Source organism: Nomascus leucogenys, chromosome 10 (assembly GCF_006542625.1).
Source record: "Nomascus leucogenys isolate Asia chromosome 10, Asia_NLE_v1, whole genome shotgun sequence".
In the NCBI taxonomy this organism is placed as follows: Eukaryota; Metazoa; Chordata; class Mammalia; order Primates; family Hylobatidae; genus Nomascus; species Nomascus leucogenys.
The window spans coordinates 44,479,811-44,504,147 of NC_044390.1; the positions used below are offsets into that span (position 1 = coordinate 44,479,811).

The window sequence follows — 24,337 nt, forward strand, 5'->3', positions numbered from 1 at the left end:
TGCTCTACAGAACAAACCAACTAACATTATACAATTCATGTATTCATTCATACCCAAAAAAAAAAAAAAAAAAAAGCAGGAAGCCAGATTTAAGTATTGTGCTTTCAAGCACTGGAAATGGAGAATCTGGAACAGAGAGGGAGAAGAGGAGTGTTTAACAAAGTCCTACAGCCACAGATGGGCTTATCCCCCATGTGACCTCATCCTAGAGTCCTCCCTAAGTGGGAGAGGACTTTTTTAAACAATTCATATATTCTAATATGTTAAGGCAGAAAACCAACACATATTTAAGCACCAATTATGTGTCAGGCACTGCAACAGTCCCATGAACTATGAAAAAAAGTTCCTCCATCAGATCAAAAGGAATGCCATGGTAAACAACTGAAAAGGGACCAGACGCGATTCTTTATTAATAAGGACGACTAGTGCTGGCCGGGCGAGGCTGCTCATGTAATTCCAGCGCTTTGGGAGGTTGAGGCAGGAGGATGACTTCAGACCAAGAGTTTGAGACCAGCCTGGGCAACAGAGCGAGACCCTATCTATAAAATAAATAAAATAAAATAAAATAAAATAGCCGGGTGCGGTGGCGCATGACTGTGGTCCCAGCTACTCCAGGGGCTGAGGTGGGAGAATCGCTTGAGCACAAGAGTTCGAGGTTTCAGTGAGACGTGACAGTGCCACTGCACTCCAGCCTGGGCGAGACAGCAAGACCCCTGTCTCTAAAAAATAAAAATAAAAAAGCCTAGCGCTCTAGTGAGCATCCCCTGGGCGAGGCAGGCACTGGGTCCGCTTACCTACGCGCCACGCCCCTGCACACCTGGCGTCCCCATCGGGTAGGTCTCCCAGGACAGGGGCAGCCGGGAAGTTCGGGCACGCGCCCCAGCTCTCCCAGGACCGCGAGCGGCCGCCGAGGTCGCAGCCCAGGCCCTGCCTCGCCGCACGGCCGACGAGCAGAAGCCGCTCCGCAAACTTGGTCCCTCCCGAGCCCAGCCCGGCCCCGCGTCCCGGCAGACACTCCCGCGCTCCGCCCCTCCCGACGCCCCGACGCCGCGGCCGCGCCCCCCGACTGCGCCACGCGGCGGGGAGGGGCGGCCCCAGGAGCTCGGGGCTGTAGCCGTCGGTTCCGCCGGCGCCCGCCCGCCCTCTCGGGAGACCCTCGCCCGCGCGTCCCCGCGCGCCGCCACAGACCTGCGGCCTCAGCCGTCCTCACGCGCGGCTCCGGGAGGGGAAGGAGGCCGACGGGGCTAGGCAGGAGCGGCGCCGCGCCACGGGCCGCAGCGCGCCGCGGGTACAAGGAGGGCAGAACCGCCGCGGAGCTTTGTGGAAATGAGGGGCTGGGGGGCGTCGACAGCCCCGGGGAGGGGGCGCGCCGGAGAGGCCGGGCGGCTGCCGCCGCGCCCATAGGCCCCTGGAGCTGTTCGTCAACACGAGGCCCCGCCTCCTCCCGCAGTTCCCCGCCCCGTCTCGTGCGGCGCTGGCCGGAAGGAAGCGGCACACTTCCGCTTGCCTGGTCAGCCTTGCGTTCGGTCTGTTCCGGAGACTGAGCGCGGCCGCGGAGCAGCAGTATCGGGGAGTGGGGTGCGGGTCCTGCGTTTGCACACGCAGTCGCCGGTCACCTCAGGCCAGAGCTAGAGATACGGCTCGGGATAGGAGGGCCCGGCGGCTCTGAGGAAGGTGCGCCTCGAGCCGCAGGGCCCGGAGCTGCGGCTCCGCGGTGGCCCCCGGGGCTTGAAAGGGGTGTGGGCCTGGGAGCCCCTGAGGGCCTGATTTACGGAACTCCCCCTCCTTTTTCTTTCGTGCCGTTCCCTGCTCTGTGACGGATGCGCAGGGATCGGTAGGGACGGCAGCAGTAGGGCCACTCGGGCCTGCCCCGCTTCCCGCATTGCCCGGCCTGGCGCGCCGCCTCCGGGGCTTGGCAAAGCCCCAGCGCCTGATTGCCACTGACCAGTGCTTGGAAGTCCTTTACCGATTGCCGGTCAGCGTCCCGCAGGGAGGATTTTGCGTCTCCAAAGACGCCCCTCTTCCGAAAATAGGCTCCTCTGTGTTCTCAGTCGGGTATATTTTTCTGTCTCCAAACTAGATTGGCAGCCGTTTTTTGAGAGCAGGTACTGACTGTGCTTTATTTCTAGATACCTTTCTTAGTCATACCACGAAAAACACTAGGTGGAACCTTTTTTAAAATTATTTTTTACAGATGAGGCTGTCTGTCGCCCAGGCTGGAGTGCAGTGGTGATATCACGGCTCACTGCAACTTCGGCCTCCGGGGCGCAAGCGATCCTCCCGCCTCAGCCTCCGGAGTAGCTGGGACCACAGGCTCGCACTACTATGCCCGGCTAATTTTTAAATCTCTCATAGAGACGGGGGTCTCGCTTTGTCGTCCAGGCTGGAGTGCAATGGTGTGATCGAAGCTCACTGCAACCTTAGTCCCCTGCACACAAGTGACCCTGCTTCCTCAGCCTCCTGAGTAGCTGAGATTCATTTTAATTTTCATAGAGATGGGGTCTCGTTGTGTTGACCAGTCTGGTCTAAAACTCCTGAGTTCAAGCAGGCCTCCTGCCTCAGCCTCTCAAAATGTTGGGATTACAGGCTTTAGCCACTGCACCGGGCCCATCAAACGTTTTATTTGTCAGTACATAGTTTACATGTTAATTGATTTTTGTTAAAGGAATGGCCATCTGGGACCTCCACCGGTGAAAAGGCAGCTCATTGGTCTGACTCCAACACTAAATTACTCCATCCAGGAAGCCTTTCCTAGTCACCTCTGCTGGAGATCGTCCTCCTTTGTGTGTCGGTTAAGTAAAGAGCACACATTCTGTGGAAAGATACTGAAGTATCTGCTGGATGGCTTTGATAGAAACAAATGTCAGCTGTTTTTTCAGATGGCATTTGTCTTGTTTCAGCCTGGTTGTTGGTAGCTTTTCTGTCGCCTGGCTTAAGGCAAGGACTGTATGTTTATTTTTCACGTTAAGATGCCTTTATGTACATTTGTCTGCTTCATGAATACATAGGTGAATTGAGTCCCCCTTAAATAGGGTTTCCCTCTTATTGTGTAGGCTTTTTTTTTTTTTTCTCTCAAGTTGTTTCACTCTGGGGGAAATGTGACCATTGTGAAACATCATCGTTTAGTTAAAAAGAAAGTAGAATTCAGCAGCAGCTGCTTGTTTTAATACTATGAAAGGACATTCCTAAGCAAGATAAAGCTTTGAGACTTTTCCTAAGTAGGACCTACTGCTGAGAGTAAGTCTTGGGGAGAATAAGCCAATTAAGAATGAGTCTTTGGTTCTGCTAAAGTAACCATGGAGGTGATGGATAATGAGTGTAGGTCCTTGCTCACACTTCTAGCCATATGAGCCAGGAGCCAGGGAGGGACTACAAAAGGAATGGGCTCTGGTAATGGACTGTGACTACAGTGATGGTGTATAGGAAGACTTCTGGTTTGCAGTAGGTTTAGAAGCCTAAATAGTCTCCCTGGTTGTGTCTGCCAGGGCCAGAAATAGTTGTGCTGTGCATCTCAAAAGCGTGGTCTGGGGATCTGCAGCGTCACTGTCACCATCACTTGGGAGGTTGTTAAGAAATGCATGTTATCAGGTCCTACCCCACGCCTACTCAATTTAGAATCTGTAGGGCTAGGGGACCACTAATCTTTAAGAAGTTGATATGGTTAGGCTTTATGTCGGCACCCAAATCTCATCTTGAATTGTAATTCCCATAATCCCCACCTTTCAAGGGAGAGACCAGGTAGAGGTAATTGAATTATGGAGGCAGCTTCCCCCATGCTGTTCTCGTGATAGTGAGTTCTCACAAGATGTGATGGTTTCATAAGGGGCTCTTGCCTCTTCGCTCAGCACTTCTCCTTCCTGCCTCCTTGTGAGGAAAGTGCCTTGCTTCCCCCTTTGTCTTTTGCCATGATTATAAGTTTTCTGAGGCTTCCCCAGCCATGCTGAACTGTGAGTCAATTAAACTTCTTTCTTTTAAAAATTACCCAGTCTTGGGCATTCTTTGTAGCAGTATTCTTTGTAGCAGTATGTCTAGCTGTATGGACTAATACAGAAGTTTTCCAGATAATTCTGTGCTCAGAAAAGTTTGGGAACCACAGCAGAACCTTGTTACTCAACATGTGGTCTGTGGGCTATGCAGCATGGGCATCACCTGGGGTCTTCTGAGAAAAGCCGGGTCTCAGGTCCTACCCAAGACCTGTGTAGCCAAAATCTGCATTTTAATATGACCCCCAGGTTATTTATATGTACATCACACTTTGAGAAGCACTGCACCAGAAGTCTTTTAACACTGTTCATTACATCCTTCCCATGGAAGTACCTTGTCTTGGGATCCCGAGGGTGTGAGTTCTTCTGTCTTACTGGCTTTTTCCTGTCTGATATATGATGTTCATTTTTTTTATTTTATTTATTTTAACTTTGTGAGGTAAAGTCCAACTTTGTCACCCAGGCTGGTGTGCAGTGGGGCGATCTCAGCTCACTGCAACCTCCGGCTCCCGGATTGAAGCGATTCTCCTGTCTCAGCCTCCTGAGTAGCTGGCATCACAGGTGCCGGCTACCACACCCGGTTAATTTTGTATTTTTAGTAGAGACGGGGCTTCACCATGTTGGCCAGGCTGGTCTCAAACTTCTGATCTCAAGTCATCCACCTGCCTTGGCCTTCCAAAGTGCTGGGATTACAGGTGTCAGCCACTGTGCCCAGCCCAGTGTTCATTTTTCAATGCTTGACTTAGTATAAACACTCTCCATCATTCCTGCCTTCTGTGACAACAGACTGTGCGTGTTTCTTTTGTCTACCTTTCAGGCATTCCTTTTAAGTTTCATGCAGCTACTCCTCCTCCCTCCTCCCTTCTCTTTCTCTTCTTTCTTCTTTTCTTCTTTCTTCCTCTTCCTCTTGTTCTTCCTCCTCCTCCTCCTTCTTTCTTCTTTCTTCTTCTTCTCCTCCCTTCTCCCTTTTTGGAAAGAGGACTTGCTGTGTCATCCAGCCTGGAGTGCAGTGGCTGAATCATGGCTCAGTGCAGCCTTGCTCTCAAAGTCTCAAGCAATCCTCCCATCTCATCTTCCAGAGTAGCTAGGTTACAGGCCTGCATCACCATGCCTGACTAATTTTTTTAATTTTTTTTGTAAAGATTGGGGGTAGGGGGGGGATCTCTCTGTTGCCCAGGCTGGTCTCAAACTTCTGGGCTGAAGCGATCCTCTTGCCTCAGCCTTCCAAAGTGTTGGGATTACAGGCATGAGCCACCATGGCTGGCCTCCTCTTCCTCTTAAAAATCAATGATTCTGTGGCCCGTGGATCTGATTTCCACTGATACTCTGATAACTCCTGTTTTTATGTCCAGGCGTATCTCCTGATCTCCAGGTGCCATATGTCCACTGCCTATTGGACATTTCCATGTGTGCAAACACCTCAAACTCAACATGTTAAACCTTTTTCTAATCCCCACACTTGCTGTTCCTTCCATGTGCTCCATTTACCTTATTGCTCAAATCAAGAGCCTAGAAGCCATCCTTGATTCCTCTCTATTGTGTAATCCACATATCCAACCATCTATTGAGTCCTGTTGGCATTTATCTCGTAAATACCTCAGATCTTGTTCACTTTGCTCGTCTCTGTTGCCACCACCATAGTCCATTTACCTCTATGTAATAACCATAGTGATCTTACTAAAATATAAATCCCTTGGAGGCATTTTGGCTTTATTATAAAAATTAAGCTCCATAACACAGCTTGTAAGGACTGCCACAAATCAGGCTCTGTTTCCCTCTCCAAACTCTCCTTCACTTTCTATTGACATAAACGTCTGTCAGAGGTTTGTCACGTGGTTTATAAAAAGTCTTAAACCCTCTTTACTTGACTAGGTACTCTTCAGCCTTTAGACCTCAGCTTACACGATCCGTGCTGCCTCATGTTTATACTCATGCAGTATCCGGTCCCACTGAATCATGGTTTTTCTTTGTGAACAGCAGAATACCGTGGAAGTGACAGTGTGGGACTTGTGAGGCTAAGTTATAAAAGACATCCCAGTTTCAGCCTTAGCCTCTCTTGGATTGCTCACTTAGCGGGGATGCCAGCCACCATGTAGTGAGGGCACTCAAACCGCCTGTAGAGAAGGCCACGTAGGCAACAGCCTGCACCACCTTGGCAGCCATGGGAGTGAGCCATCTTGGAAGTATTAGGTTGGTGCGAAATTAAAAGTAATGGCAAAAACCATGATTACTTTTGCACCAACCTAATAGCTGCAGGTCAGCCTTCAGATGGCGGCATAAGAGATCTTGGGCCAGAAGTGCCCATCTATGCCACTCCCAAGTATTTGACACACAGAGACTATGAGGATAATAAATATACGTTGTCGTTTTAAGCCACTAAGTTTTGGGGGTAATTTTGTACAATAATAGATAACCAATACAATATCTACCGTATGTATGTGTTACGATTTATTTATTCCCATCTAGTTGGACATCTAGGTTGTTTCTAGTTTTATGCTATTTCAGGGAATGCTGTAAGAACATGCTTATATTTATGTAACTCTTTAGGATGTATTTCTGGAAACAGGGTTGTTAGAATTAATATTCTTTTTTTTTTTTTTTTTCTGGAGACTGTCTCACTCTGTCGCCCAGGCTAGAGTGCAGTGGTGCAATCCTGTCTCACTCCAACCTCTGCCTCCCAGGTTCAAGCGATTCTCCTGCCTCAGCCTCCCGAGAAGCTGGGATTACAGGCACCCACCACCATGCCCGGCTAATTTTTGTCTTTTTAGTAGAGATAGGATTTCACCATGTTGGCTAGGCTGGTCTCGAACTCCTGACTTCAAGTGATCCACCCATCTCGGCCTCCCAAAGTGCTGGGATTACAGTTGTGAGCCACCATGCCCAGCCCTAGAACTCATATTCTAAATTGTGATAAACACTGGCAAACTACATTCCAAAAAGGTTAAAGATTCTGTTGTTTTTCTTTTCCACCAGTGGGTATTATGACGCTTATTTCTCCATGCCCTTGCCAACAATTAGTTTTTTAAATCTTTGCCAATCTTAGGTGACAAATAATACATGATTAATGTGCATTCTTTATTAGTGAGGTGAACACAATATATCAGGAGTTTATTGGCTATTTGCATTTCTTTTGTATAATTTGTCTTTTTGTGTTCTTTCGCCACCTATTTAATCTTGCTATGATGGGATTATTTATAGATTATGGGGTTTTTTTTGTTTTTGTTTTTGTTTTCGAGACAGGGTCTTGCTGTGTTGCCCAGACTGGAGTGCAGTGGCGCCATCTCAGCTCACTGCAGATTCAACCTCCTGGGCTCACGAAATCCTCCCATGTCAACCTCCTGAGTAGCTGGGACCACAGGTGTGTGCCTGGCTAATTTAAAACAATTTTTTGTAGGGACGGGGTTTTGCCATGTTGCCCAGGCTAGTCTTGAACCCCTGAGCTCAAGGAATCTGCCCACCTCGGCCTCCCAAAGTGCTGAGATTACAGGTGTGAGCCACTGCACCTGGCCAATTATGGATATTTATTAATCTGTTGTCATATATGCTGCAGATAGTTTCTCATTATTGTGTATCTGGTATGTCTTTTGCTATGCAGGGATTTTCCATTTTTATGTTGTCAGCTTTCTTTTACACTTTCTGGGTTTTTCCATCATGCTTAGAAAAACCTTCCCCATCTCAATATTGTAAGTGTTTTTTAATTCTTTCTGCTAGTATTTAAAAATATTGTATCTTTTTAATATGGTGTGAGAGAGACTTGACAATTTTTTTAATTAATAGTTGATTATTTCACCATCATTCTTACTCTACTGATTTAAATTACCTGTACCACGTACTGAATTCCCATATATATATAGCTTATTTATAAGCTCACTCTTTTATTTATTTATTTATTTATTTATTTTTTGGCGGGGGGAACAGGGTCTTGCCCTGTGGCCCAGGCTGGAGTGCAGTGGCACGATCTCGGCTCACTGCAACTTCCACCTCCCGAGCTCAAGCAGTTCTCCCACCTCCGCCTCCCAAGTAGCTGGGACTATAGGTGGGACTATGGCCACCACGCCTGGCTAATTTTTGTATTATAAGATGACACTTCTGTTTAAATGATTTAAAAAGGAATTAGTCTTGAAACAGTTCTACATGTTTTTAATTATTTTATAGAATGTTTTCATATTGAGAGGGCAATTGACCCTTCATTACACTTCTTTTAACCACGTATTTTGGCAATTTCTGCATATTTATTTGCTCAGATAAACTTTATAATCATTTACTAAGTTCTAAAACAGAATCCATGGAAATTTTTACTAGAATTATATAAAGTGTTTAGAAATGTTTGGGAGAAATGAGATATTTACAATGCTGAGTATTCCCTTACAGAAACATGCATGGGGCGGTTTGGTACACTACATATATTTTTTCCAACAGTGCTTTCATCCAATTTAGTTGACTTTTCAAGTGTCTTGGTAAAAGTCAATGCAATGGTCGCCAAACTTCTTTTATTTATTTATTTTTTGAGACAGGGTTTCACTCTGTTTCCCAAACTGGAGTGCAGTGGCACGATCTCGGCTCTCTGCAGCCTTGACCTCCTGGGTTCCAGCGATTCTTGTGCCTCAGCCTCCTGAGTAGCTGGGATTATAGGCGTGTGCCACCACACCTGACTAATTTTTGTACTTCAAATAGAGATGGGGCCTCACCATGTTGGCCAGGCTGGTCTTGAGCTCCTAGCTTCAAGTGATCTGCCTGCCTTGGTCTCCCCAAAGTGCTGGGATTACAGATGTGAGCCAGTGCGCCCAGCCTCCAAACTTTTACCAGAAAAAAAATTTGTCTTCTCTTTCTGTATACATATAAACATTTTTTTTTTTAATGAGGCAAGGTCTCGCCATGTTGCCCAGGCTAGGCTTGAACTTTTGAGCTCAAGTGATCCTCCAGCCTTGGCCTACCGAAATGTTGGGATTACAGGCATGAGGCACCACACCCAGCTCATATAAACATATTTTTAAGCAAAGTGACTACACGTGGAAATCCTAGTGTTTTCTGCATACATCCCATTGGATTGTTTTACACACACTGTGTATGACTCATGTCAGAGATCACAGAGGTGGGGCCTATCTATGGCAGTCCTCTGAGATTGGCTTGGCACGCGTGGGTCTTAGGGAACGCAGACCAAGTGCCAGGGATGAGCATCCTCTATGCTTGCATCATTCCAGAGTCCCACAGTCCCTGACATCACATTGGATTCCTCTTTCCCTTCTTTAAAATGTTTGTCAATAGATGGCTTCTTCTCTGTTGAGTCTTCATGTGGCAGGCCAGGTCTCACTAATGCAGGCCTCCATAACAACCGTTTCAGTACTGACTGAGTGGTGAAGTTAAAGATTAAAAGCTGATAGAGCCAGTGCCCTATACAAAGGCTGGAATGTAACAAAAGCCCACCGAGAGTTTTGCCCAGGCCTTTCCCGGGCCTTGAAGCATGACAAGATAATGAGGAATTCTCAACAGGACCCGTTTGGGATTATACAAGTTTTATTGGGGGTCTGGAGAAACTCCCCAGGCCTCCACAGATAAGTTTATTGGGGTCTGAAGGAACTCCCCAAACCATGAGTTAGCAGGAAACAAGATAAGGGTAATCACCCCAGCACCTGGACCCATTTAGATTAAATAAATTTACTGAGGCTCCAGGGGAAGGTCTTCACGACTCAGATCTTAGAGATCAGAAAAAGTTGACCACTTATGTCTTTAGATGAGCGCATACTTACACACAGACATACAGCTTAGAAGGTATATAAGCTCTGGAACACTGTGATTTTGAGTTGGTCTGGAGATAATTTCTAGGCCTTCTCCCTGTACCCAGTTACAGAAATAAACTCCCTCCTTTCCCAGTTCATCTGCATCTGGTTATCGGGCTGTGAGAATAAGCAGCCTGATCCTCGATTTGGTCCGGGAACATTCAGAAAAAGCATTATGAAATATTGTTTGTGTTTTTTCTCCTTCTTTGTTCAACTTTATATTAACTAGATTTGTAGTGCTTTAAAATAGTAAAATTTTTAGACAGATTAGCATAGGTGCACAAATCCAAGGATTCTATAAAATGTAAAGTTCACAAAGTATTTACATATGGAATTTTTGTTTCATTTTCTTTTAAATTATTATTGTTACTATTTTTGAGACAGAGTTTCGCTCTTGTCACCCATTACACTCTTGTCATCAGACCGAGTGCAATGATGCGATCTCAGCTCACTGCAACCTCCATCTCCTGAGTTCAAGTGATTCTCCTGCCTCGGCCTCCCAAATAGCTGGGATTACAGGCATGCACCACCACACCTCATTAACTTTTCTGTATTTTTATTAGAGACAGAGTTTCACCATGTTGGCCAGACTAGTCTCAAACTCCTGACCACGGGTGATCCACCCACTTTGGCCTCCCAAAGTGTTGAGATTACAGGTGTGAGCCACTGCACCCAATCAATTTTTAATAGAGGTGGGGTTTCAGTATGTTGCCCAAGTTGGTCTCAAACTTCTGGCCTCAAGCAGTCCTCCTGCCTTGGCATCCCACAGCGCTGGTATCACATGGGTGAGTCACTGTGTCTGGCCTCATTTTCTTCTTTAACACCTGCTCCTCTGCTTACCTCTACTTGTCTGTACTTTTTTCATTTCCATGGTTACCACCTACACTTTTTTTCATTTCCATGATTAGAATAACTGTTATGTATTTTTGAATGAGGACACGAATAGGTAAGGTATTCAGTTAAAGCAGATGATGATGTTTTATTGCATAAGCTTTTGCCACATGTGCTGATTCCCTAGATGTTAGTCTGAGAATCAGTGTCCTTGGCTGGTCCTTCTGGTTTGTTTCCTTGGACTGCTGTAATGTCATTTCCTGCAAAACAGGCATGTACACGTGTCCACAAATCTCAGCAGCAGATTTTTCCCACTAATAGATGCCAAAGCGTATTGTCAGGCCTGGGACTTTTTTTTTTTTTTTTTTTTTCCTGTTGTAAGCAGGACTTTCAGCCAGAAAAGGATGTGTTTCCAACACTCTTGAATTCAGACATTTTATCGTGCCTTAAATTATGGCTAATCTAGTGCAGGGCTGGATTTTCACTAACACTTACCAAGTGCTCCCCACAAACCTCCCTCAGTCAACTGGTGGACAGAGATGAGATAACCCAAAGGACTCCTTATGCATAAAGTCCACGTGTTTGATTGCAACTGTCCAGGTCCAAAAGCTCTGAGATGGAAACTATCCCAACAGCTAGATGGAGTCTAGCTGTATTGAGTTGATTTTGTTGTACTTTAGTGATTCTCCACGTGATGGAGGTAACAAATCCAGCCTCCTCTCACAGGTTTCTCATCACAATCTCTTGACCTTTTTGGATGTTCAGTCAAGATACCAGGAAATGAGGTTTGAAATAAATAGCTTTTCCTGTAACTACCTTCATTAAACCAGTTCATTTAAATACAAAGATAAATTCCCTATGGCAATATGACCCCCGCAGTGGGGAAAAACTGGTCCCTGGGGGTTGAAAATTTTTATGTATAAAGCATAGATATACAGACTTGGCGCGGTGGCTTATGCCTGTAATCCAGCACTTTGTGAGGCCGAGGCGGGCAGATCACCTGTGGTCAAGAGTTAGAGACCACCCTGGCCGACATGGCAAAACCCTGTCTCTACTAAAAATGCAAAAATTATCCAGGTGTGGTGGCACATGCCTGTAGATGCAGCTACTCAGGAGGCTGAGGCAAGAGAGTCGCTTAAACCTGGAGGCGGAGGTTGTGGTGAGCCAGTATCACGCCACTGCACTCCAGCCTGGGTGACAGAGCAAGACTCCATCCCAAAATAAAGAAAAAAAGAAAAAGCATAGATACAGTACCTAGAAAGATAAACAATACAGTACTTCTGTGTCATGGGTGGGGAAATTAATTAGGAAAAATGCCTTGAAGGGCTCAGGAGGATGGTCATGAAATAAAGGTGGAAACACCGATATAGACTAGGGTTTGGTGGTTGGATCCTTGCAGAATCCTGGTAGTTTACTTTTCCCTTTAATGTATTTCTCTATATGTAAAAGTGGGGCAGACTGGAAGTAAGAGCTGAGGGTTCAGTATTGACCCAAAAGACAGTGGCTGAAATGATGTTTATTTCTGTCATGTAAGCAGTCTGGTTCCACAATGTCAGGGACTCAGGGTCCTTCCAACAAAAATGTCACACTTGTGGTTTTTAAAAAATTTTTTCTTTTGTGGCAAAAAACATAAAATTTATCTTCTTAATTTTTTTTTTTTTTTTGAGACAAGGTCTTGCTCTGTTGCCCAGGCTGTGATCTCGGCTCACTGAAGCCTCCACCTCCTGAGTTCAAGCGATTCTTGTGCCTCAGCCTCCCGAGTATCTGGGATTACAGGCACCTGCCACCACATCTGGCTAATTTTTGTATTTTTAGTAGAGACGGGGTTTCACCGTGTTTGGCCAGGCTGGTCTCAAACTCTTGACCTCAAGTGATCTGCCCGCCTCGGCCTCCCAAAGTGCTGGGATTGCCACTGCGCCTGGCTGATCTTAACTATTTGTAAATGTACAGTTCAGTGGTATTACATTCATAATGTTGTGCAACCATCACCACCATATACCTCCAAAACTCTTCATCTTCTAAGACTGAAACTCTATGCCCATTAGACCACCATACTCTTTCCACAGTGATTGTACCATTTTACATTCTCACCAATGGTGCGCAAGGGTACCAGTGTCTCCACATCTTTACCAACACTTTATTATTTTCTGCTTTTTTATTTTTTGATAGTAGTCACCCTAATGGGTATGAGGTGGTATCTCATTGCAGTTTTGATTTCCATTTCCCTAATGATTAGTGATGTTGAGCATCTTTCCATGTACTTGTTGGCCATTTGTAGATCTTCTTTAGAGAAATGTTTATTCAAGTCCTTTACCTGTTTTTGAATTGGGTTTTGTTGTTGAGTTTTAGGAGTTCTGTCCTGTGCTTGTTCTCATAGTCAGTGATCATAACATTTACATAACAGGTGGCAGAACAGAGAAAGAAGGGGAGGTGGAACTCCCCTTAATTTTGAGGGCACACCCAGAAGTTTCATTTCTTTTGGGGGTAACTTCAGCTGATGTATTCTATTGTTTTATGAAACAAAACAATTTTATATTTGCATTACAATATGTTTAGAGAAAAGATAGCCATCAAATACAGTGAATGATTCAAGGACAACTGGTATATTTTCTCAGCCAGCTTTGAACTCTGTGATCCTAGATTCATTTAATCTCTTTTTTTAAAAAACATTTTTTATTTTTGTTTTTAGAGATAGTATCTTACTCTGTTGTCCAGGCTGGAGTGCAGTGGTGCAATTACAGCTCATTGTAGCCTCGACCTTCTGGGCTCAAGCAATCCTCCCACCTCAGCCTCCTGAGTAGTTGGGGGTGTTACCTGGAAGAGCAGAGTCCTCAGTTCTTAGTCTTCCTTGGGAGAAGGAATTTGGCCAAGAGACAGTTTAGCCAAAAAAGAGAGAATTGATTGAAGGAAAATAGAGAGCAGAGAGTTTATTTAGAGAGACAGAATACTCTGAAAGATAAGGCAGAGCCAGCTGCAGAGACAGAATGAGCCAGCAGCCACCCCTAGAGTTCGGTGGTGGGTTTTAATGATGTCAGATTTTTTCTGGAAGTTCCCACCTCTGTCTTAAGTCCCTGCCTTTTTTCTTTGTCTAGTTTTCCTGCTTCTGCCTTAAGTCCCTGCCGTTATCCCTGCTGCATTCCCTCCCAGGCTCACGGGATCCTCTCTTACTACTAGTTGGTGGGTATGTGTGGCCGATGTTGGGTATGAACTCTACCAAATGGCTGCATTGCTCATTGCCACCACCCCAGGAGGGTTGTATAGAGGTCAGATCTATATTTATTGCACCTGGTATCTCTTAGGAATTTCTCCTTTGCCCTCTTTCCCTCATCAGCACACAGCTAGCGACATTCTGAGAGGTTAACTGAAGAGTGGGTGATTACTAGGAGTCTTAAGGGGCGTTCCTTTCTGTATAGGTATTTCCCCTCCTTGCTCACACTAGACTCATTGCCCACCCCCTCCAGCATTAGAGATGTTAATAATTAGCAAATTTTGGGTGGTCCCTGGGCATGAGGCTTCCCAGACCTGCCTTTTCTCAGGGGCTCCCCCTCCTGCTCATGTCTAGCTGTTTGCCTACTGTAACAGGACTATAGGCGTGTGTCACCACACCCGGCTAATGTTTGTATTTTTTTGTAGGGATGGGGTTTTACCATGTTGCCCAGGCTGGTCTTGAACTCCTGGCCTCAAGTGATTCTCCCTCCTTGGCCTCCCAAAGTACTGGGATTACAGGCATGAGACACTGCCTGGCGTGATCTCTTCAGAAGTTTCATATATCACTACTCATATCCCATGAACCATAACTTGGTCACATGGCTTCATGTAGCTACAAGGAAGCCTGGGAAATACAGCCTACCTGGGCAGCTTTGTGCCCAGCTAAAAATTCTGTGATCATAGAAGAATGCATGTTGAGGAACAACTGGCAGTACCTGCCGTTACTCATGTGAAAAGTACATTCTTTTGAAGGTTAAGGTTGATGTGTATCGCTTCAGGCACACCATTAGTCCCTCCTTCCCTCCCTCCCTCCCTCCCTCCCTTCCTTCCTTCCTTCCTCCTCCCTCCCTCCCTCTTTCCCTTCCTTCCTTTCTTCCTTCCTTCCTTCTTCCCTCCCCCTTCCTCCCCTTCCTCCCTTTCCTCCCTCCTTCCCTCCCTTCTTCCTTTCTTCTCGCTCTTCTTTTTCTCTTCCTCCCTCCCTTTCCCTCTTTTTTCTCTTTTTGTTCTTCTTTTTTCCTTTCTTTCCCTTCCCCTCCCCTCCCCTCCCTTCTCCTTCCCTCCTTCCTCCTTCCTTCCTTCCTTCCTTCCTTCCTTCCTTCCTTCCTTCCTCTCCTTCCCCCTTCTTTCCTCCCTGCCTCCCTTCCTCTCTCCTTCTGTTCCTTTTTTTTTCTCTCTTTCTTTTCTTTCATCTTGCTCTGTCACCCAGAGTAGTGTGTAGTGGTGCAATCACAGTTCACTACAGGCTCAAGCCATCCTCCCATCTCAGCCTCCCAAGTAACTGGGACTACACCAGGCTAATTTTTTAATTTTTATTTTTGTAGAGATGGGGTTTCACCGTGTTGCCCAGGCTGGTATCAAACTCCAGGCCTCAAGCAATCCTCCTGCCTTTGCCTCCCAAAATGCTGGGATTACAGTGAGCCACTGTACTTGGCCTGATGTCTTCTTGAATTTCAAACTCTTACGGTATTTAATACAATGTATAGGTGCAGCTGGCTTGCCTGTTTACAGTAGATAGGTGTTACTGTTTTAGGGTTTTAATTAGTGATCATGCCCTTTGTATCTCATGTCCATACGTATTCTTGTTAGTTTTGTAAGGTATAACCTAGTTAGGAATATGGCTATGAAGCTCTTGTTCCACTTTATCTTTTTTGTTGAGACAGAATCTCATGCACTCTGTCGCCCAGGCTGGAGTGCAGCGGTGCAATCTTGGCTGACTGATACCTCCGCCTCCTGAGTTTAAGGAATTCTCCTGCCTCGGCCTCCCGAGTAGCTGGGATTACAGGTGCCCACCACCATGCCTGTCTAATTTTTGTATTTTTAGTAGGGATGGGGTTTCACCACATTAGCCAGACTGGTCTGAAACTCCTGACGTCAAATGATCCACCCGCCTTGGCCTCCCAAAGTGCTGGGATTACAGGTGTGAGCCACTGCACCATGCCTTGTTCCACTTTATCTTTCAAGAGTAAGTTTCATCAGTGGATTATGGTTAAAGACAAGTGCTGATTTGGTTTTCCTACCTGATCACGAGGCCACTTGATAGAACTAGTAAGCTATGCCTTGGGCCTGCAAGATGGCACCTGACTTGAAGAGGCTAGCATTTGGACTGGTTTGCAGGTATACTTTTATTTTTATTTACTTTTTATTTTTTGAAATGGAGTGTCACTCTTGTTGCCCAGGCTGGAGTGCAGTGGCGCAATCTTGGCTCACTGCAACCTCCGCCTCCCGGGTTCAAATGATTCTCCTGCCTCAGCCTTCTGAGTAGCTGGGATTAGATGTGCATGCTACCACGCCCGGCGATTGCTCAAAGATCTAGAACCAGAAATACCATTTGATGCAGCAGTACCCATTACTGGGTATATACCCAATGGAATATAAATCATTCTATTACAAAGATACATGCATGTGTATGTTCATCACAGAACTATTCACAATAGCAAAGACATGAAATCAATCCAAATGCCCATCAATGATAGACTGAATAAAGAAAATGTGGTACATATACACCATGGAATATGATACAGACATAAAGAGGAACAAGATTATGTTCTTTGCAGGGGCATGGATGAAGCTGGAAGCCATTATCCTCAGCAAACTAGCGCAGGAACAGAAAACCATACACCACATGTTCTCACTTATAAGTGGGAGCTGATCAGTGAGAACACATAGACACAGGGAGGGGAACAACACACACTGGGGCCTGTGGTGGGGTGGGGCGGGAGGAGGGAGAGCATCAGGATAAATAGCTAATGCATGCAGGGCTTAATACCTAGGTGATGGGTTGATAGGTGCAGCAAACCACCATGGTACGTTTACCTACGTAACAAGCCTGCACATCCTGCACATGTACCCTGGAACTTAAAAAAACAACTGTCAGTACACTGGAGCTTTTGTCTGCATTTGCAGGCTGAGCAGAGGGTTGCTCCAGGGGGGCCCAAATGCTGAAGAGCCTCACGTTAGAGTTTTTCACCTCTGCGGTGGAACTGTGGTGGACTCCAATATCATCATTCCAGGGAGGCATAGCCGCACCAACTGTGTTCCCAGGTTTCACATGGAGAAGGGTTTTAGAAAGTGCAGATAGCCTTGAAACCACTGGTTTCCTACCACTGTTTATTTCAGCATAACTTTTTTTGTGTGGAATGCTAGCTGTGGAAGAGCAGAAATAAATACAGCTTAAGCTTTGAACCATATCCTGCTGTACTTTTTCTCATAAGCCTGAAATAGAATTTTCTAATACTGTTTGTGGTTGGAAATACTGAATTTAAATGGGACTGCAGATATAAACAAAAAGAACAAGATGCGGATTGATGTGCCTATTTCAGTAAAACACAGCCACATTATTTCTGAAATATGGATACTAAATAAGATGACAAGTAGAAAAAAAATTGGAGATGTGCACAGTTGTGACAATAAGCCTTTAAATGTCACTAGTAGGTGCTAATAAGAGTCCTGAAAAATGAATGTTTTATTTTGTTGAGGGTCTATTGAGGTCCAGCTTTCCATTCTGTATACATTTAAGGTAACATACTTTCTCATTTTAAAACCATACTTGATTATTACATGGTAGTAACATGGGTAATTATATTCTTTTTTGTTTTTCCTTTTAACGAAGTACAAAGCTGAGAAATCAGAAAGGTGAAATAGTCGGGTCTGAGCTCATGGCTAAGGATTCATGATTTTCTGATTTGTGCAAATATTTTTTTTTTTTTTTTGAGACAGAGTTTCGCTCCGTTGCCCAGGCTGGAATGCAGTAGTGCAATCTTGGCTCACTGCAACCACCGCCTCCTGGGTTCAAGCAATCCTCCAAGCTCAGCCTCCCAAGTAGCTGGGACTACAGGCATGTGCCACTACAACCGGCTAATTTTTGTATTTTTAGTAGAGAAGTGAGTTCACCATGTTGGCCAGGCTGGTCTTGAACTCTTGACCTCAAGTGATCTGCCCGCCTCAGCCTCCCAAAGTGCTGGGATTACAGGTGTGAGCCACTGCGTCTGGTGACAATTTTTTTTTAAAGATGTTTTTAGAAGTTTTAAGATGTTTTTTCCACATTTACCTAATATGCAGAATCCTTTTAAAACAAACACCCCATTGTAGAAGTACCTGTCTTATATGCATTTTTACAAATTATTACAGAATGACACCTTTTCTATCTGGATTAAGTAACACAACTGGTGTAAATCTGGTTGAGTTAGGGAGCAAAAAGCCACCAACATGTGATATGATTTTGTTATATGGCAGTAAGAATTTATATTAGATGCCTGACATTAAACTTTTTAATTCAAAAGAAAACCTTCTTACCTACATAATCTACTTTGGTAAGTCAAACACTTTAAACTGATTACCCATTATTGGAAAAAAAAATCAGTAGATTAAAGAAACCAAAGCTGTCATAATCTTATAAATACTTAGTTCAAATAAAACTAGATACAGTATATTAATGTACCACTAGAAAAATGAGGTCTATAGTCCCCTAGCACAGCATGCAAACTGGATTGTGCTGTACACATAGGTCTCTGGAAATGGTTTCAGCATTTCATGCTCTGCTGATTTGGATTCTGAGATACACACCAAAACACACTACCTAAGTCAGTCTATCATATGGCACCAATTAGTAACTTCTCTATGAATTTACAGGGCCAAAAATGTTCTCATTTTACATGTTCACTGATTGACTTGGAAGAAATCTATGTAGAAGAGTATGGACTTTTTCTTAGCTCTGCCAGTTTAATCAACAGCTCTAGACCAAAGCCAACTACCACCTCCTCCCTACCTTTGAAGCTGGCTTTGGAGTCGCACATGCTATTCATTACAAAGAGGTGCATTTAAGACTCTTTTCTTTATATCCTGGATTATTCAATTCAATTGTCACCCCAGCCAAGTGGATTAGTCACTGGGGTTATGTTGCACCATGGTTACATTTGCAGGCGGTGTGCTGTAGTCCCACATCACTGACAGGGTGAAGCCATGGGGGCCAACATCAACACCGTAAAGTTGTCAGGAGGCAAGCGAGACTTTTTATAGCTGCATTTTGATTTAATTTATTATTTAATTATGCATTGTTATTTCAAAGTTTGGCTTTAAATATCAGCGATGAAATAGGTGAAAGTCATAAAATATGGTTAAGATCTGTAGACAGGTAGACTATAAAAATTACAAAGGAAGAAACAAACTAATTTAGTTATAAAGCACTACTATAAAAAGCTTTCTTTGTAAAAAGCCGTTTTCTTTCTGGTAGCTCTAGAGCACAAATTATACCATTGTTCTAGTTCAGGGGTCTAGTCAGAAGACTTTTTCTATCAAATAGGTGGTAAATTAGGATTTGTGGGCCATAGAGTCTCTGTCACAATTACTCAGTGCTGCTGTTGTACCTTGAAAATAGCCATATATGATATGTACACACACAAGCATGGCTGTGTGCCAGTAAAAGTTTATTTGCCAAAACAGGTGGCAGGTTGGCTTTGAAGAGAGGGCCCTAGTTTGCTAATCTCTCTTCTGTACCAGCGCTGTCCAAAAGAAATATAATGTAAGCCACGTATGTAATTTAAAATTGTTTAGTAGCTACATTAAAAAAACAGGTAAAACTAATTTTAATATTTTATTTAAACCAAAATATCAACATGTAATCAATACAAAAACTGTTAATACATTTCCTTTCTTTTTGTACTAAGTCTTTGCAACTGCTATGTATTTTACACTTAGATATTATAGTGACTGCCACACTGGACCATATGTTCTAGAGCTTCCATGCTAGGATTCTCTAATTTGGAGGTTAGTGACACAGTTTCAGATTGGGTTCTTCAAAGACAGGGGATATGATTATGTTGTCCCTGGGAAGCATGGGATGAAATATTTGGCCTTGGTCACTTTCAACTGAGGTGGCCCAGGATTCTAGGGCACAAATGGATAACCAGACCCACGATACAGTCAGATGATGTTAGCTTTGTCAATGCAACAAATATGTCAACAGCTGTCTGTATAGACTACAGAATGATCAAGGTGTGAACATATCACTGTAGTTTTTGGCCTTCACTAAGGAATGCTAATTCCTTAGTCAATAGCAGAACTAGTCTTTAGCACTTTGACTATATCAGAATTGAAAGCATATAAGCGTGTCACATTTGGAAGAGAAACTGAACTGGATAGCAAGGAAAAAAGCTTCAAAATTAGACTTAATTTTTAAAATGATTTTAAAAGCTAAATGCTTATTCAATTTATCTTTGTGTAACAGTCTAATGCTAGTCAGCAACAGATTAACAAGTTATCAAGAGTCATCATAACCTTCGTTTAACCCTCGGGAAGCTTTTAATTATTTACAACTTTCTAAGCAATAAAGTCATCATTTCCAGGAAAAGAATGGACACAACCTGTGGTTAATAGAACTTGGAGCCAAGTTTTTTTTTTAACAAAAAATTTATTACCAAAATACAATATTAAAGTCAATACATGACAAACTCCTGTAAAGCAAAATAAATTATTCTAACATTGTACAGTATTTCCAAAGGTAGTTAAAGAAGCACTACAGACCTTGCCTCACTGTTCTGAACAGATGAACTGCTCTCCCATGAATACAGTCCTAGAGTTTCAGCTTTAAGGCATGCAGCTCGATGTGCAGGATAATTTTACAAAATGCAAATCATCCTATTTTAATAAGATACAGTGTCAGAATTAACTGTAGTCTTTACATGTCAGTATTCCAGAAATTTTTATACTTTGGCTATAGAAGCAATGCCATAGTGTTACACAATACTTATTTCTTAAAAAAATACATGTATTCATGTTCATGAATATCAAACGCAAATTTCTATTAAATATATTTTATCGAATATTACTTAGAGCACCTTGCTGTACAATTTAAAAAGATTAAATAAGTGTCTATGAAAACTAAAAACACAATAAGTCTCAACAGAGAAGCCTGCTTGTCTTTGTCAAGCCAATTACAGCACGGGAAGGTGCAATGTAAACATGGATGCCCACCATTTACTTTGTGAGAAAAAAACAGAAAATTATGAAGCCACCAGCAGCCACCTTCAATAGGAAGAAAGATCCAGAACAAAGGCTTCGGTCAGTGTCACAACATTGCACTATCTGGCCAAAGAACTTGGACTACCCATCTAATGGAATATTAGCATGATACTGTTGAACACTGGGACACCCGTCATATTCTGGATGATTAGAGAAAGGGAGAAAATGATAGAGCCCTGAAAAGTATTCTTTATAATGATCAGAATGCATCATCTTCCCCCCTCCCCACCTTTGCCATATGTAGTTTCTTTTCAAAGCTATTTTCACTATCACATCTTAGAATTTTTTAAGTGTTCGGAGCAGAAAACAAATACTTTGAGCTCTGTCTAATAAGAAGTCAATACCAATAAATAAAATGTTATTCCTATGAAGGAATTCCTACTGAATTTTTTTTTGGAGGGGGGGAAACAGAGGACCTCATCTGTCACCCCGGTTGGAGTGCAATGGTGCCATCACGGCTCACTGCAAGCCTCGATCTCCCAGGCTCAAGTGATCCTCCCACCTTAACCTCCCAAGTAGCTGGTGCTACAGGCACCTGCCACCTATGCCTGGCTAATTTTTAATTTCTTGTAGAGACAGGGTCTCCCCATGTTGCCCAGGCTGGTCTTAAACTTCTGGACTCAAGCAGTCCTCCAGCCTTGGCCTTCTAAAGTATTGAGATTACAGGTGTGAGCCACTGTGCCCAGGCTACTGATTATTTTAACAGCTATCTCTTCTACAATTAGAATTGCATAATCTTCATTATTACTTTTAGAAAACTCAATTGTTCTTGGTAGACACATTGTTAACTTAAGGCTTGCCACAAAATGATAATGGGAAGGTAAAGAACCTCCTTGATACATACTTCCTCCTATCGGCCAAGAGAAAGCTTTTAAGGACAATTCTTAGGCCAGAATCAGATGAAACTTTAAAGGCTTTGAACTTCTGGGTTAGTTTTTTCCCCATGAGGTGGGGAAATTTTAAATCCATGATTTCAGGTGGAAAATTTAAGTAACAATCAATGGAATTAGTTTAAAGAAATAAAGAAAGGTAATTTAAAAATTCACATCATTGAATTTTGGGGATGCTTTTCATTATTATTTTCTAAATATGATATAAAACTAAAGCCAAGGAAATTTTATAAGACAAAATTCTTCTAAGGTTGTTGATTTTCAGAACAACAGATTTTTATAAAGAAATACTGAGTCATTGTACCAGCAATGAAAAAACTGACTTACAATATGAGTGGCAACAGTATGGGTAATAATAATGAAGTCATTTTAAATGTTTTATTTGCATTTGAAATTAAAATGTTTCAATTCCAAAAAAAGGAGAAAGTGAATATAAGTCCACATACAGTGGATTTGAGGAATATAGTATATATAAATCCATTTCATATTTTTAAAAACCACATATCAGAAATGGATTAACTTTCATAAATAAATTAAAGCTACCTAAATAAAAAAGCTGCAAAGTTACAATTATTTGTTTGTTTAAATATCACCAAAATGAGATTAGAATGAAAGAAAAAAAAAATTAGAAAATGTTGCAAGATGCCTGGCCCCACTTAAATAATTCCTAATAATAATTTTATAAATATTAATCCAATCATACCTGGACTTTGGGAACAGAATTCTTCCTAAAATGTGCCTACAGCGTATCCCATTTGAAAACCTTTACAGTGTTCCAATTTGATCGGTCACAGCCTCATCCAAGTGTTAGAAATCAATATTCAGATATTCGGAAATAGCACCGTGAGGATGGTGCACGGAAGAGCGCACCGACCTTTTCACTTGTAGGCAGAATTTACTTTAAGAAAACTGCATAAATGAGTAATCAGAACTACAAAAACAAAAACACCCTGTTTTCTTCACTCCTTGAAATAATTAAAATACAAAATGTGTAATTAATAAGATTACATCTATTTGATGGTGAGTTTTAATGCTAAAGCACTTTGCATTGGTTTTCCATATGTCCTATCGCACTCTAACAAGATAGAATTTCCAGATAGGAGGAATCCTATAGACTTGCCAAATGCTATTTGTTATTAAAATTTTTACAAACAACCTGAATTTTTGCTATATTTTAGTCACATTTGGTTATATTCCTCTTCTGCTAAATATAACTAAATTAATATACCCCAGGAAGGAAAAGCTCAACACAGCAGTACTCGTTTTCAGGAGCTTTTAAATTTGACCCCTCATCCCCTAACGGATTTTTGGAAGTAGTTCAAACTATTTCCAATGCCGGATGATCAAATGTAAATTTTCACATGTTGTTTCTTTTACACACTTTCAGATAACAAGCGTGGTCTCATTTAGCCGAGTATTAGAAGGTCTATGTACTATGGAGAAAGTATGCCAAGTTCTGACAGACACTGAAAAGAACCTCTGAGAACATGCAAGAGGATTTGGCATTACTATGAACTGAGATCTGGTTTGAGTCTGGTGGGAATTCACCTGTTTCATCCTCTGCTCACAAGAAATTCATTGTAAATTTAAGACAATACTTCTTGAATGCCTATTTACAATCTAGCTTTGAATTTAGAGGTCTTTCCTTTCTTTTTTAAGGAGTAAAGGAACATGTCCTAGATTGAGTATGATTAATTTCTATCAATTTGGGGATTTCAGTAGATCATTTCAAAGCCCTCTAATTATGTTTCCTTGTTGACTCTGCTGGTAACACTGAAAAAACCCCTCCCAGAACTGCCTCCCATTACTCACTGGAGGCCTCACAGTCTGCATTTGACAAGTGAGAAGAAAACTAAGCTCTGCTTAAGACTGTGACCCTTTTATGACTTTTAGAAGAGTTCCTGAAAAGCCCTTTCTTAACTCTTTTGCTTGCATTTCTACACTCTAATAAGCTTTTATTAATAAATACACTCAACAACTAAGAAGGGGTGACAGAGGGTTAATACAGGATTACACCTCTGCTTCCTCTTCGACCCACTCCCCCTCACTCAAAATATTTAAATATCATTACACTTGTCCATTTGGAATTCCTTTTATTACAAGTTTGGCTCCAAAGTCACATCTGTCATTTCCTCAAAAATCACATCAACGATTTCTTCTGTGGCAGGAAGTTGTTTGACAGCGTAAAGTTGAAACTGTGGTGAAGGAATCCTCTTCTACTGCTTTCCTGCTCGAGTCATTATTCCACCTAATTTGTGTTTAGAGCTGTGTTGTGGTCCTTATTCAGGATGATGTTTACAATTTCACCCTCGTGCTCTTTCATATGATCCAAGAGGTTTTCTTTGCTGGTTGATTCAAAACCACAAATACAACAGCAGAAGAGTAAAACGCAGTACTCCATACTAGGAGGGGCCAGACTGGAGATTTTTTCTAAACTATATGAGGTATTACTTGTAGGGCTCAGTTTCTCATTCTCGTTGGTACCCAGAACTTCACTGGGAGTCTGGGACATCAGTTCTGAAGATGACACCGCATTTTCCGAACTTCCAGTGACGGGATCTGCACTCTCTTCACCGCTCTTTAATTGAGTCTTTCCAGGGGATTTCCCCAGAACTCTTAAAAACAAAACAAA

The 24,337-nt window shown here is 43.0% G+C and overlaps 2 protein-coding genes and 1 long non-coding RNA gene across 8 annotated transcripts in view; 1 reads left to right on the forward strand and 2 right to left on the reverse strand.

Annotated features, from left to right (window-relative positions):
• Positions 1-1,415, reverse strand: part of DPY19L3 (dpy-19 like C-mannosyltransferase 3) — an 82,028-nt gene extending 80,613 nt beyond the window's left edge. For 2 of the 3 annotated variants that reach the window (XM_030820256.1, XM_030820255.1), the window contains exon 1: positions 1,189-1,415. The gene's annotated coding sequence lies outside the window, so the exon portion shown is untranslated. Of the gene's footprint in view, positions 1-794; positions 991-1,188 lie in introns of those variants that run through there. The other variant, XM_003275049.3, reaches the window with a different exon arrangement.
• A 141-nt stretch (positions 1,416-1,556) lies between these two features.
• Positions 1,557-16,986, forward strand: LOC105738344. The gene is made up of 3 exons (XR_004031971.1): positions 1,557-2,105; positions 7,224-7,341; positions 16,703-16,986. It is a non-coding gene; the product is annotated as an uncharacterized LOC105738344 (long non-coding RNA).
• A 3,198-nt stretch (positions 16,987-20,184) lies between these two features.
• Positions 20,185-24,337, reverse strand: part of ZNF507 (zinc finger protein 507) — a 44,659-nt gene continuing 40,506 nt past the window's right edge. For all 4 annotated transcript variants that reach the window (XM_030820261.1, XM_030820259.1, XM_030820260.1 and 1 more), the window contains one exon: positions 20,185-24,320. In XM_030820261.1, coding sequence (XP_030676121.1) covers positions 23,954-24,320 — 367 coding nt within the window. In that variant the 3' untranslated portion in view covers positions 20,185-23,953. The remainder of the gene's footprint in view (positions 24,321-24,337) is intronic.